The sequence below is a fragment of the Phascolarctos cinereus genome, unplaced genomic scaffold (genome assembly GCF_003287225.1).
Source record: "Phascolarctos cinereus isolate Bilbo 61053 unplaced genomic scaffold, phaCin_HiC Scaffold_1;HRSCAF=81, whole genome shotgun sequence".
In the NCBI taxonomy this organism is placed as follows: Eukaryota; Metazoa; Chordata; class Mammalia; order Diprotodontia; family Phascolarctidae; genus Phascolarctos; species Phascolarctos cinereus.
The window spans coordinates 195,976,844-195,990,844 of record NW_027555514.1 but is presented as its reverse complement, the minus strand read 5'-3'; the positions used below and the strand labels follow the sequence as shown (position 1 = coordinate 195,990,844).

The 14,001-nt window shown below is 37.7% G+C and overlaps 1 protein-coding gene across 7 annotated transcripts in view; it reads left to right on the top strand.

Moving 5' to 3' along the window:
* The window catches only part of DCP1B (decapping mRNA 1B), a 101,796-nt gene that overhangs the window by 63,175 nt on the left and 24,620 nt on the right, over positions 1-14,001 (top strand). For all 7 annotated transcript variants that reach the window (XR_002327391.2, XM_078156116.1, XM_021001678.2 and 4 more), the window contains 2 exons: positions 8,257-8,385; positions 10,683-11,549. Coding sequence is in view for 6 of the 7 variants with exons in the window: in XM_078156116.1 (XP_078012242.1) it covers positions 8,257-8,385; positions 10,683-11,549 (996 nt within the window). In the remaining variant the exon portion in view is untranslated. The remainder of the gene's footprint in view (positions 1-8,256; positions 8,386-10,682; positions 11,550-14,001) is intronic.

Genomic DNA, 14,001 nt, shown 5'->3' with positions numbered 1-14,001 from the left:
CTTCTGTATATTTATGTGGCTTTCTGGTTACTTAAAAAGACCTCCTCACATGGAGACAAGGCTGTTAAAATTTGGCAGAAAGAAGTTCTAAGGCTCTTCAAGTATTCATATCCTGTCCTGTTGACCATATGTTTCTGCCCCTGAGTTGTATCAAATGCTTGTTGAGTATCCATTCCTGGCTATGGCTAGGTAAGAATCCTTTTTGTTTGCTATTAAATGATCTACAGATGTCTTATCTAGTACTTAAACTACGGAGGGGCAGCCCAAATCCATAATAAGGGGGAAAGTTGTTCACTACAATAGTTGTGAATGAATCTGTAGGGATAATGAGTTTGCTGATCTTGTGATGAGATCTAGAGGTTTAGGGATGCTGAGACCCTGAGATTACAACACGAAGGTCCTGCTCAAAAGAATTTGACCCAAGCCTTCTTTCAGCCAACAGTGGTTAAATTATAAGAATCTGAGCACCTTAATGGAGACAAGATGGACCTTATATACAGAAAGACTGTGGGAAGGATCTAGAAGTGGCCAAGTAGTTTGCAGGGACAATGAGGTAATAGAATGACAGGGACCTGGACCACCTGGCCAAGGGAGAATGGAGCCTAGCTAGGATTAAGGGTGGGAAGTGGCCATAGGGAGGTAAAACAATGGAAGGCTAGGCTAGGTTTAGGGTAACAGAGAATTAGGAGATTGGGTGTAGCCACAATGAAAGGGCAGTTGATGGGATTATAGCCTCAGGCAAATGCCAGAGATTTGGCCATGTAGGAAAGTCCAAGGTTTTTCCCTTTTTAGGGTTTAGATTTCAACCTTATCACTTGATTAGGATCCCCCTGTCCCAGCTCCTATGATGACAAAGCTAAGGTGAACAGGCAGTGGAAGCTTTTACTTCTTATAGCTTATTATTCCATAAACTGAGAAACTAGGAATGATGGATGTAGGGAGTTCTAGCTAGACATCCAGATCACCAAAAAACCAGATCGCCTAGCCAGACTAAATTTTATCTTGGTACCAGCTCAGTAGACTCATCTCAAGATGCACACCCAAGAGAAATACTGCATGTGAAACAAGCACCTAGTTCCAGTTCTGAAGTATAGGCCTTCTAGTACCTTTGGCATCCTACGGTTTAGGACTGTTTTTGGTTCTGAAACCCTAGAGGGAGCAGATGACAACACTGGTGATTTGGTCACTGGGGTCCCATATCAATTTCTGAATTTCTTGTAGTAACTCTAATGTGTCCCATGTGTTGAAATCCCCCCCCCACAAAAAGCTCATAGGTCCAAAAGATAGCATTTTTATGGTCAGTTTTATTTGGTATTTTAATTAGGGAGACTGTTGTTGTGTTTTATATATCATGAATCCTACTGTGATAGCAATTGCAGAGGTTGGTTAAAGTATGATATTGATTCAGCTTATCTCAGAAATTCTTAGTTTTAGCAAGCTATTTGAATTACTGTATTTTTACAAAGAGTTGTTACATTAAAATGACATTAGTTGTTTTAAAATCACTGACTTGAATCAACCTAATATCTTGGCTCCTGGGGCAGAAAGTTTTGGTTGCTTTGCTAATGAAACTAGCTATACACCACTAGTGTTTTTTATAAAGAAAACTCATTTCAATCCAGACAGAGACAGTTTCCTCATAAAAAGATGCATGTTACTTTATGAATGGCTTCCATCATCACTTAACAATTTATATGAAAGCATACACCTGTATGTTAAGAATAAAATTATAAGTGGTTGTGCATATAAAAAAAAATCCTCATGGGATTTAACTACCTAAGAACTCCTTGAACCAGGTCCATTGATCCTGGAAATAATATAGTCATGGCTAGTCCCTCTGCTGCCAAATTGTCAGTGTACAAAATTGAAAAGTTGAAGAAATTTGAATGTTATTCTTTATATTTATATTATGGTCATAGACATGATGTCTTCTCTTCAGGAGCCTTTTTCATTTATATGAAACCGTCTTTTAAATGGCTCCTTTCATAGTTGATAGGTTTGAGGATGAAATATGGATACTCTTTCAGAAAGATTGCAGGAGAGCCAAGATGGCAGAATAAAAAGGTAGTTTCTTTCACTCTCCCCTATCAACCTCTGAAAACCCAGAAAATACCACCCCAGGAAAAAACCCTGAAACAACTGAACTAGAAGAAAGACGGGGAGCAGCAGTGCAGCAGCCCAGCAAATGGGTCTCCCAGTGCCTCAGCAAAAATAAGGGAGGCAGAACTACAAAGGGCCCCAGGGGGATAAGTACCCTGCGGCATTCATCTGAAAGGAACTGAAGAAAGCAACCTAAAGTCTTCCTAAAGCACCGGCCTTGCTGGTTCCAGCCCAAAACCAGGTGAGCCGTCAGAGCCCTGCAGCCTCCAATTGTCAACCAGGAAGAAATCCTGAAGCCCAGGTGGTAGAGCAGGCAAACACCAACATCTAGACCTCTGAGTGCCTCAGCAATGGTGGGAAACTGGTGGAGGCCAGCTCAGAAAACCACCAGGTGCCTCGACACTCTACCTCAAAAGAATCTCCCAGTGCATTAGCAGGGGAGGCAGCACTGCACAGGGCCCCAGGCAGATAAACACCCTGCACGACCCATCTAAAAGGGGTTGAAGAAAGCTAAAGGAAAGGAAAAGCAGGCAACCTAGAATTGCCTGAAAGTTCCAGCCTTGCTGACTCCAGCCCAACATGAGGTAAGCTGCCAGAAACCTACAGCCTAATTACCAACATAAGAGGCCCCAGCACACAAAGCCAGTGACCAAGACCTAGTCTCCCAACACAAGAAGCTTGGGTCAGTGCTCTCTATTCCCCAGCAGGAGAGCTCAATCTCTTTAAAGGCCAGGGAATAAAGAAACACCATGAGTAAAAAGAAATATACCATAGATTCATATTATGAGAAGAGTGAAGATCAAGACAGAAATTCTGAAGAGGACAACATTGTCAACAAACCCACATCTGCAAAAAAAAATATGAACTGGTCTGAAGCCCAAAAAGCCTTCTTAGAAGAGCTCAAGAAGGATTTTAATAGTCAAATGAGAGAGGTAGAAGAGTCCTTAAAAAATACAATTGGCCAATTGGAAAAAAAATACACTGAAGAAAACAAGTCCCTAAAAAACACAATTGGCCAATTGAAGAAGGAAGTACAAAAACTAACAGAAGAAAACAATCTGTTAAAAACTAGAATTGGACAAATGGAAACTAATGTCTCTATGAGAGAGCAAGAATCAGTCAAACAGAAACAAAAAAATGAAAAAATAGATGAAAACGTAAAATACCTCATTGGTAAAACCAACCTGGAAAATCGATTCAGGAGAGACAATTTAAAAATTATTGGACTACCTGAAAATCATGATGAAAAAAAGAGCCTGGACAGTATCTTTCAGGAAATCATAAAGGAAAACTGCCCTGAAGTCCTAGAACCAGAAGGAAAATAACCATAGAAAGAATACACCGCTCACCACCTGAAAGAGATCCCAAATTGACAACACCAAGGAATATAATAGCAAAATTCCAAAATTACCAGATGAAAGAGAAGGTGCTGCAAGCAGCCAGAAAGAAACAATTTAAATATCATGGAACCACAGTCAGGATTACACAGGACCTTGCAGCTTCTACATTAAAAGACCGCAGGGCATGGAACATGCTATTCCATAAGGCAAAGGAGCTTGGATTGCAGCCAAGGATCAACTACCCAGCAAAAATGAGCATCATTTTTCAAGGGAGGAGATGGATATTCAACGAAATAGGAGACTTCCAAACTTTCCTGATAAAAAGACCAGAGCTCAACAAAAAATTTGATCTTCAAGTAAGACTCAAGAAGACATAAAAAGGTAAATGGGACAGAAAGATACAATATGTTGTTAATAAGGGGACTGTTTACATCCCTACAAGGGAATATGACACTTGCAACTCTTGAGAACTGTATTGTTATTCACCATGTTAAAGGAGTATACATAAAGGGGTGGATATTAGTTGACTTTGATGTAATGATAAAAAAAAATCTAATCAAGTGGGTTAAATGGATCCAAATAAGTGGATATCTGATCTTAGAAAATGTACTGAGAAAGGAGGAGGCAGACAAGGGTAAATTACACTACAGGAAAAGGTACAAAATCCTATTACAGCAGAGGGAAAGAAGGGGGGGTGAGCATTGTTTGAACCTTACTCTCATCAGATTTGGCTCAAGAAGGGAATAACATAATCAGTTAGGTATAGAAATCTAACTTGCCCTATAGGCAGTAGGAGGGAAAAGGGGAAAGAAAAGGGAGGGGGGAGAGAAGGGAGGGAAGAAGCAGTAAGGTAAAGGGGAAGAAAAGGGAAAGGGATAATAAAGGGAGGAGGGACTGAAGGAGGGTGGTCAAAAGCAAAACACTAGTGGGGGGGGAAAGGAGAAAGAAAAGCATAAAGGGGGGAAAAGGATGGAGAAAAAGACACAGATAGTAATCATAACTGTGAATGTGAATGGGATGAACTCTCCCATAAAACGGAAGGCAGATGGCAGAGTGGATTAAAACCATAATCCTACAATATGTTGTTTACAGGAAACACATTTGAAAAAGAGTGACACATACAGGGTAAAGGTAAAAAGCTGGAGCAAAATATATTATAATTCAGCTGAAGTAAAAAAAGCAGGGGTAGCAATCCTGATCTCAGACAAAGCAAGAGCAAAAATAGATCTAATCAAAAGAGATAAGGAAGGAAACTACATCCTGCTAAAAAGCACCATAGACAATGAAGTAATATTGTTACTAAACATATATGCACGAAATGGTATAGCATCCAGATTCTTACAGGAGAAGGTCAGCGAGTTACAGGAAGAAATAGACAGCAAAACTATACTAGTGGGGGACCTCAACCTCCCCCTCTCTGTACTAGATAAATCTAAGCACAGAATAAACAAGAAAGAAGTTAAGGAGGTGAATAGAACGTTAGAAAAGTTAGGTATGATAGATCTCTGGAGAAAACTGAATGGGGATAGAAAGGAATATACTTTTTTCTTGGTAGTACATGGCACATACACAAAAATTGACCATGTACTAGGGCATAAAAACCTCACAATCCAATGCAGAAAGGCAGAAATATTAAATGCATCCATTTCAGATCATGATGCAATAAAATTATATGTAATAGAGGGCCATGGAAAGATAGACTAAAAAATAATTGGAAACTAAATCTAATCCTAAAAAATGATTGGGTCAAACAACAAATCATAGAAATAATCAATAATTTCATTTACCACCAAGGAAGAGGAAGTCAAAACAATAATTAGGAATTATTTTGCCCAACCATATGCCAACACATTTGACAATCTTAGTGAAATGGATACATATTTACAAAAATATAAATTGCCCAGATTAACAGAAGAGGAAGTAAAATACTAAAATAACCCCATCTCAGAAAAAGAAATTGAACAAGTCATTAATGAATTCCCTAGGAAAAAATCTCCAGGGCCAGATGGATTTACATGCGAATTCTATCAAACATTTAAAGAACAGTTAATTCCAATACTGTATAGACTATTTGCGAAAATAGGTGAAGAAGGAGTCTTACCAAGTTCTTTTTATGATACAAATATGGTGCTGATACCCAAACCAGGAAGAGTCAAAACAGAGAAAGAAAATTATAGACCAATTTCTCTAATGAATATAGATGCAAAAATTTTAAACAAAATACTAGCAAATAGATTACAGCAACTTAGCACAAGAATAATGTACTATGACCAGGTAGGATTTATACCAGGAATGCAAGGTTGGTTCAATATTAGGAAGACTGTCAGCATAATTGAACATATCAACATCAAAACCAAAACAGAAACCCCATGATCATGTCAGATGCAGAAAAAGCTTTTGACAAAATACAACACCCATTCCTATTAAAAACACTAGAAAGCATAGGTGTAAATGGGGTCTTCCTTAAAATAATAAATAGCATCTATCTAAAACCTTCCACAAGCATTATATGTAATGAGGACAAGCTAGAAGCATTTCCAGTAAGATCAGGGGTGAAACAAGGATGTCCATTATCACTACTGTTATTCAATGTTGTACTGTAAATGTTAGCTTTAGCAATAAGAGAAGAAAAAGAAATTGAAGGCATTAGAATAGGCAAAGAAGAAACAAAGCTATCACTCTTTGCAGATGACATAATGATATACTTAGAGAATCCTAGAGAATCAAGTAAAAAACTACTTGAAATAATAAACACCTTTAGCAAAGTTGCAGGCTATAAAATAAACCCACATAAATCATCAGCATTTCTATGTATTACTAACAAAGCCCAACAGCAAGAGATAGAAAGAGAAATTCCATTTAAACTTACTGTAGACATTATAAAATATTTAGGAGTCTACCTCCCGAAACAAATCCAGGAACTCTATGAACACAATTACAAAGCACTTTTCACACAAATAAAATCAGATCTAAATAATTGGAACAGCTGCTCATGGGTAGGCCAAGCTAATATAATAAAAATGACAATTCTACCTCTCTCAGCTAATTTATTTATTCAGTGCCATACCAATGAAACTACCAAAAATTATTTTGTAGAGTTAGAAAAAATAATAAGATTCATTGGAAGAACGAAAGGTTCAGAATATCAAAGGAACTAATGAAAAGAAATGCAGGGGAAGGTGGCCTAGCAGTTCCAGATCTTAAATTGTATTATAAAGCAGCAGTCATCAAAACTGCTTGGTACTGGCTAAGAAACAGAGTGGTGGATCAGTGGAATAGGTTAAATGTGCAAGACACAGTAGTCAGTGACTATAGTAATCTATTATTTGATAAACCCAAAGACCCCAGCTTCTGGGACAAGAACCCACTCTTTGAAAAAAAGTACTGGGAAAACTGGAAAAGAGTATGGCAGAAACTAGGAATAGACCTAAATCTCACACCGTATACCAAAATAAAGTCAAAATGTGTTCATGATTTAGATATAAAGGCTGATACTATAAGCAAACTGGGAGAACAAGGAATAGTTTACCTATCAGATCTATGGAGAATGGAAGAATTCATGACCAAACAGGAGATAGAGAACATTACAAAAAGCAAAATAGATAATTTTGATTACGTTAAATTGAAAAGTTTTTGCAGAAACAAAGCCAATGCAAATAAGATTAGAAGGAAGGTAGAAAATTGGGAAAGAATTTTTACAGCCACTCTCTCTGATAAGGGCCTCATTTCTAAAATATATAGAGAATTAAGACAAATTTATAAGACTACAAGCCATTCCCCAGTTGATAAATGGTCAAAGGATATGAACAGGCAGTTCTCAGATGAAAAAAATTAAAGCCATCTATAGTCATATGAAAAAATGCTCTAAATCATTATTGATTAGAGAAATGTAAATCAAAACAACTCTTGAGGTACCACATCACACCTATCAGATTGGCCAACATGACAAAACAGGAAAATGAGAAGATGTGGGAAAATTGGAACACTAATGCATTGTTGGTGGAGTTATGAAGTGATCCAACCATTTTGGAGAACAATTTGGAACTATGCCCAAAGGGGTATAAAAATGTGCATACCCTTTGACCCAGCAATAGCATTTGTAGGGCTATATCCCAAAGAGATCATACAAATGGGAAAAGGACCCACATGTACAAAAATATTCACAGCAGCTCTTTTTGTGGTGGCAAAGAATTGGAAATTGATAGGATGCCCATCAATTGGGGAATGGCTGAGCAAGTTGTGGTATATGAATGTAATGGAATACTGTTGTGCTATAAGAAATGGTGAACAGGCTGACTTCAGAAAAACCTGGAAAGACTTGTATAGTCTGATGCTGAGTGAAGTGAACAGAACCAAGAGAACGTTGTACACAATAACAGCCATGCTGTGCGATGACTAATATTGATAAACTTAACCCTTCTCAGCAATATAAGGATCTAAGACATCCCCAGAGGCCTCGTGTTGGAAAATGCTATCCACATCCAAAGAAAGAACTATGGAAGTTGAATCACTATCATTTTTTTTTCTCTTCTGTTGAGTTTTGTTTTTTCTTTCTAATGGTTCCTCCTATTGGTTTTAATTTTTACTTACAACTTCACTAATGTGAAAATATGTTTAATAGGAATGTAAATGTATAGCCAGTATGACATTGTGTGCCATCTTGGGGAGGGTGGTGGGGAGGAAGGGGGAGAAAAATTTTAAACTCAAAAGCATATGGAAGTGGTTGTTGATAAATCAAAATAAATTAATAAAATTTAAAAAAAAAAAAGAAAGACTTCAGATTACTTAACACCAAAATGTGTTTTTTCCATTTCAGTGTAAAACCTGTTCTGAGCCAAAGCAGATAACCAGTTCATCTGCCATCTACGACAACCCCAATCTGATAAAGCCAATTCCAGTGAAGCCTGGTGAAGGCCAACACCAGCGTGTCCCTCAACAAGGCCAGGTACATTGTTTCATCTATTTCCTAAACTAGGCAACTTCAGCATACTTTGCACTCACATAATATTTGTACCGAGAGAATGGTCAAGGCCCAAAACTAGGACTTTATAAGAATGCTTTGAGTTAGAAGAAGGAGAAAGAGGTTTCAAATTAGTCTATTAAAATATTTTCTTACTAATACAATCTTGTTTTATGTAAAAGGTAAATACAAAACTAATAAATCAATACAGTAAAAAGTCTTTCTATTTTGAGTGTTTTGCTACATTTTTTAACCAAAAAATTCTAGAGCAGACTTCCTCAAAATGTAATTTGCATTACTGGCAAAGGTAGTAGCAACCGAACCTATCACCTTGAGGCTTCTGTGAACCTGTATTCCCTCTTTAATGTAGAGAAGGATAAATAATCTATTCAAACTAGTCAAAGAAATTGATGTGAGTAGCATATTAAGTAGCCACTGAAATTGTTTGCTTAGGAACAATCAACAAAGCCTTTATTTAGTGCTCGCTGCTACTCATCTGTCACATAGACAAATATTATTATAGATATTGACATGATCACCACAAACATGATTCCTGCCCTCAAGGATTTCAGAATCTAAAGTAATTTTATAATTAATTATTTCTTGTCTTTTCCATCCCTTTAGATAGGATGGAAATCGTATATTAATAATGAAAAAACAGTTCTTTTTCTTTAAGAGAAGAAATAGACAGGAAAGGAGAGCAAGCAGCAATAAAGAATATTTAGCAATTAGCAAATTCACTTGATAGAGAAACCCAAATATGTGTTGATTCTAGGTTAAAGCTTCTGCACTCTTACCTTAGTGGGTATGGGAAACAGTAGAAAAAGAGAAGGAATAGTGGGGAGAGGAATGTAATGACACTGTCATTGTAGAACAGCCAGCATATTTTAAAAAACTGTTTGTGAATTACAAAAAGGATCATTGCTTGAAGCTAAAAGTTATCCACTGAAGTTTTCTGGTACCTTGTAGTGATAGCTTGAAAGTCTTCCAGTAAAGTATAGGCTCTGGTAAGCCCTACAAAGCTAGTAAGGTTTCAAGTAACAGAGAGGGAAGAGAAGGGAACAAGCCTGTTTTTAAAAGCACCTACTATATGCCAGGCATTGTACTAAGCACTTTATAAAATTATAAATATCATGTATATGACTTTCATCTGAAGGACCAGCTTAAATGTAAAGAGGTTGTTCTTCACCAGGGTCACTGAAAGGCAATAGCCATAGCATCTCATCAAGAATCTGCTGAGGCATTTATTCCCAGCCTATGGGCTGAGGACCCCAGGGAGGCCACATAGTTATTGTAAGAGATCCATGAGTCATATTATGAGCACCAAGAACCATAATTTTGATCTAGCTTTTGCTTCAACACAATCTGACTCATGTAATCAAAAAGAAAACATATCCTCTGTAGGGGATGGGGACTGACTCTATGATTTCACTGGTATGGGCAACTCCTAGAAGAGGTAACTTCCTCTACCAGTGCGAGTCAATACCTTCTTTGCCACTTAAGGTCTTAGAGAGTTGACTGGAGCACTGAGAGGTTAAGTGACTTCTTATCTCATATCCTAATGTAGACTAACTAAATAATGTATTGCACATATATTTATACATTTTTCAAATGTATGTGAATACTGAGGCAACATGACTTAGTGAATGAGTGACACTTAGAAGCTTTATGACCATAGGGAGATCATGTAATCTGTTTGAGCTTCTCATCTGTAAAACAAAAAAACAAAACAAAACAGAACAAAAGCCCGTGGCTCAGATGAGATAATATATGTAAATAGCAAACTTTAAAATTTTGTGAGATTGTCACTTCTTACACTGTTGTGATTAATAAAATGAAGATTCACTTAAAAGCATTACTAAATTCATAGATGATTTTTATCACAACTACCATCAAGTGAAAGTCTACAAGATGTTTTGATCTTTAAAAGGTCATACTTGAAATCACTGGGCTAAAGCATCAGCGGAGTTGTGATTTGCAGTGATAGAGGGGTTACCCAAGACTTATAAATTCACAGACTCATTAAAATATTGAAGAAAAAAGTTTCTGTTATTCTAGGAGTTCCAGAGTTCCTAAACATGCCTGTGGGGCTCAAAGCTTTGGATGAATTTACTGTTTACATAGTTGCTTCCTCTTTGACATTTATAGTATTTGGTAAAATAGAGCCTTTTCTCCTTCCTAATCTTCATAGTTAGATATAATAACTGGAATCTCTTTTCACAACCACCTTATATTCAGATTATCCATAACTATTGTTAATAATTCCCATCTTTTTTCTATAGAACTTAGATCCTGAACCACAACACTTATCCTTGACCACACTCTTTGGAAAACCAGATAAAGCTGCTTATCAGGAAGTTACAGAACAGAAATCACAACTGCTACCACCAGCACCACAGCAGCAACAAGAGAAACCTCCCATCAGACAAAGGGTTGTACGTTCACTTTCCTATGAAGAACCCAAAAGAAATTCACCAACTCCAGAGAAGCAGCTTTGTCCAGCCATTCAGAAACTCATGGTCCGGGGCACAGATCTCCATCCAGTGTCAGAGCTGCCTGAAACCCGGCTGTGTGAAAATGGCAGTGTTCACCCTGTAGGAGAGGTTTTCACTGGTCTTTTCCAGCCGGTGACCCCACATAGCATTGGGACATCTCACAAAGTACAAAGTACATCTGGAGCTCAGGGCCTTTTAGAGAAACTTCAGGGTACCCCTGGGTCAGTGAGCAAGTTAGAGTCCAGTACATCAGTGCCTACTAGTTCAACTGCACAAATTTTCAGTGGGAATTCTACTCCTGCTGCCCCTGCAGCACAGATAAAGAGTATGGGCCAGCCACAGCTGGTATACTTCAATGGCTCTCTTCCATCTCAGACTTTGGGGCCTCAGACTCTTAGAAAAGAAGAGTCTAAAGTTTCAAGGCAAACCCTCCCTATCTCTGGCAACCAAACAAGCAGTTCTGGAGTGATCTCTCCTCAAGAGTTGCTGAAAAAGCTGCAGATTGTACAGCAGGAGCAGCAGCTGCATGCATCTAACAGACCTGCCTTAGCCGCCAAGTTTCCTGTAGTTACCCAGAATGCTAGGACTCTGAAACCCTTGGAAGCCTGGATTGACAAGACATCTAGTACAGAAAAACAGACCCCTCTTTTTCAGGTAAATAGGTTGGGTCAAAGGAGCTACTGTGCTGAGTTGGAGAGCTATTAAAATGCAGTGCAGTAAAATTTATAATTTAATAAGAAGGCTAATTGGTGGTTCCCTAAATCTTAATATTGTTAGAAGTTTCTGTACTATAAGGCACTGTGTGCAACATACAACATCAACAACAATAATATAATTGGCATTAAAATTTTTAGACTGTTTTCATTATCTCATTTGATATTTATAGTTCTATAGGTTAAGTATCCACTATTACTTATATATTTACAGATAGGAAAACTGAAGTTGAGAAAGATGAAATACTTTGTTATGGTCACAAAGCTATGAAATATATAGAATTTGAACCAAGATCTCTTCCAGGATCAGCATATTCTACTTATACGACAGTGCCTGACATACCATTTCTACTTATTGAGGGTAGACTTGCAAAAGCTTTTTTCATACCTATTGTCATACCTGACATTCTTATCCCAGAAGGGACTCTTTGCCCAGCAACCTTGGGGCTTTTTCTCTTTTCCAGATAATTGTAAACAAGGTGGAAAAGCTAGGCATTCTTATTTTTACAGGGCCTGAAGTCTAAGACACACAAATGAATAAATCTTTAAGATGTTAGCACAATGACATTTAAAATAATACTAAGATTATGATATTCTTAAAAATTCTTTATGAAAGAAGATTCATGAAAGTAGATGAACTAATAAACTTCATAGTCCAGAAATGTTTGCTATTTTTGCAAGAACAGAAGTAAACACACCTTCCATGGACTGAATAAATAACATACTGCACCTTGAACGCACCATAAGATCTAACCAAGTTTAAAAATCAGGAGCTTTTTTCTTCTTCTTGGTGATAACCACTGTTTTCACAGGTCCATTTGTAACTTCTTGGAATTTGTACCAAAAGTTTCCTTAAGAACCTTTCTACCTTTGAAAATTAAAGTCGTAGATATGAAAATTTAAGTCCTTTTTGCCTTAACTGCATGAAGCAAGAGCTTTCTCATAGTCCTACTTATTAAAATCTCTTTAAAAACTATTTTAACGCACCTTGATCCTGTGTATTATTGTTTTCATTTATGTTTGTGCTTGCTTTCTTTTTGTGATTTGGGAGAAATTGAGGTTAGTTATTTGACTTAAATTTCTCTATGCAAAGTTCTTATTTCAGTAGCAATTGGTAGACTATGAGCTATGTTTTGTAGGTACCTAACAGTCCACTTAGTAAAACAGCACAGATAATTCCTAGTCAATCTCCCTGGTATCCATGGTATAAACAGTTGATTAAGGAAAGCTTACACTGTGTCAACTCATACTCTAAACAGAGCTGTAACTCTAACCTTCAGGGATGTTTCTTTCTTTTCTCTCAGTGTTATCAATTAAAATTTATGGACCTATGCCCTGCTCAAGAAAAAGCTGTATGAGAAGTACAAAATCGCAGTATCATCTGGGTTGCTAGCATCATACCCCATTTAAAAAATATATTCCCATTCACCTACTAGCTGAGATATTGGGGGACTGTCCTTACCATTGTCCTGTACTAGCATGTATGCTACCAAATCAGGAATCACAGAACTTCCAAGTTGTCAGGGCCTTCGAAAGTAATTTAGTTCAACCCATCCCAGAGCCAGAATACCCAGCCTCTACTGGAACTGCCCGCACTGACAGGGTATGCTTCTGGTCAGTTTGTTGTGGTGAAGAAGAGGTCATTCCTTAAATTAAGGCAGTATTTGCTAATCAGCAACCTTCAGCCTTTTGTTGCTCTTTGGTTTTTCTCTGGGTGTAAACAGAATAAATCTATTCCCACTTCTGTGAAGGAGCTCTTCAGATCCTTGAAGAAAGCCATCATGCCCCTCCTACATTACAAGGATTTAAACTCTGCTTTTAAAGTACTGTTCTGCCAAGTGAAACAGAAAACACAGCAGCCTTCCGTAGGTGCTTGCTTCTTACAGTGACAGTATTAAGCAGAGGAGGTAACTATGGCATAGTGGAAAGTGTGCTTACTCCTAAATCAGAGGACCTTTGCAAGTCACTTAACCTCCCTGCGCCTCGGTTTCCTTATCTGTAAAAGTTACAGGGTGGTAAGAACTAGATGGCCTCTCAGATAACATTCAGCTCTAGGTCTGTGATTCATTTATTTTTACTCATTTAGTGAGCAAAGAATTTATTGTTGTTCAGTCATGAACAAGTACTCTTCATGACCTCATTTAGGGGCAGAGATACTAGATACTGAGATACTAGAGTGTTTGCCTTTTCCTTCTCCAGCTCATTTTACCAGTTAAGAAACTGGTAGACAAAGTAAGTGTCTCACCCAGGGTCATCTTGGGCTAGATTTGAACTCAGGAAGATGAATCTTCCTGACTCCAGGCCTGGCTGTCTAACCACTGCATCACCTAGCTGCCCTGAGCAAAGAATACTCAGAATCTTTTGTTAAAAGGCCTTAGAAATCTTTCTCTCTG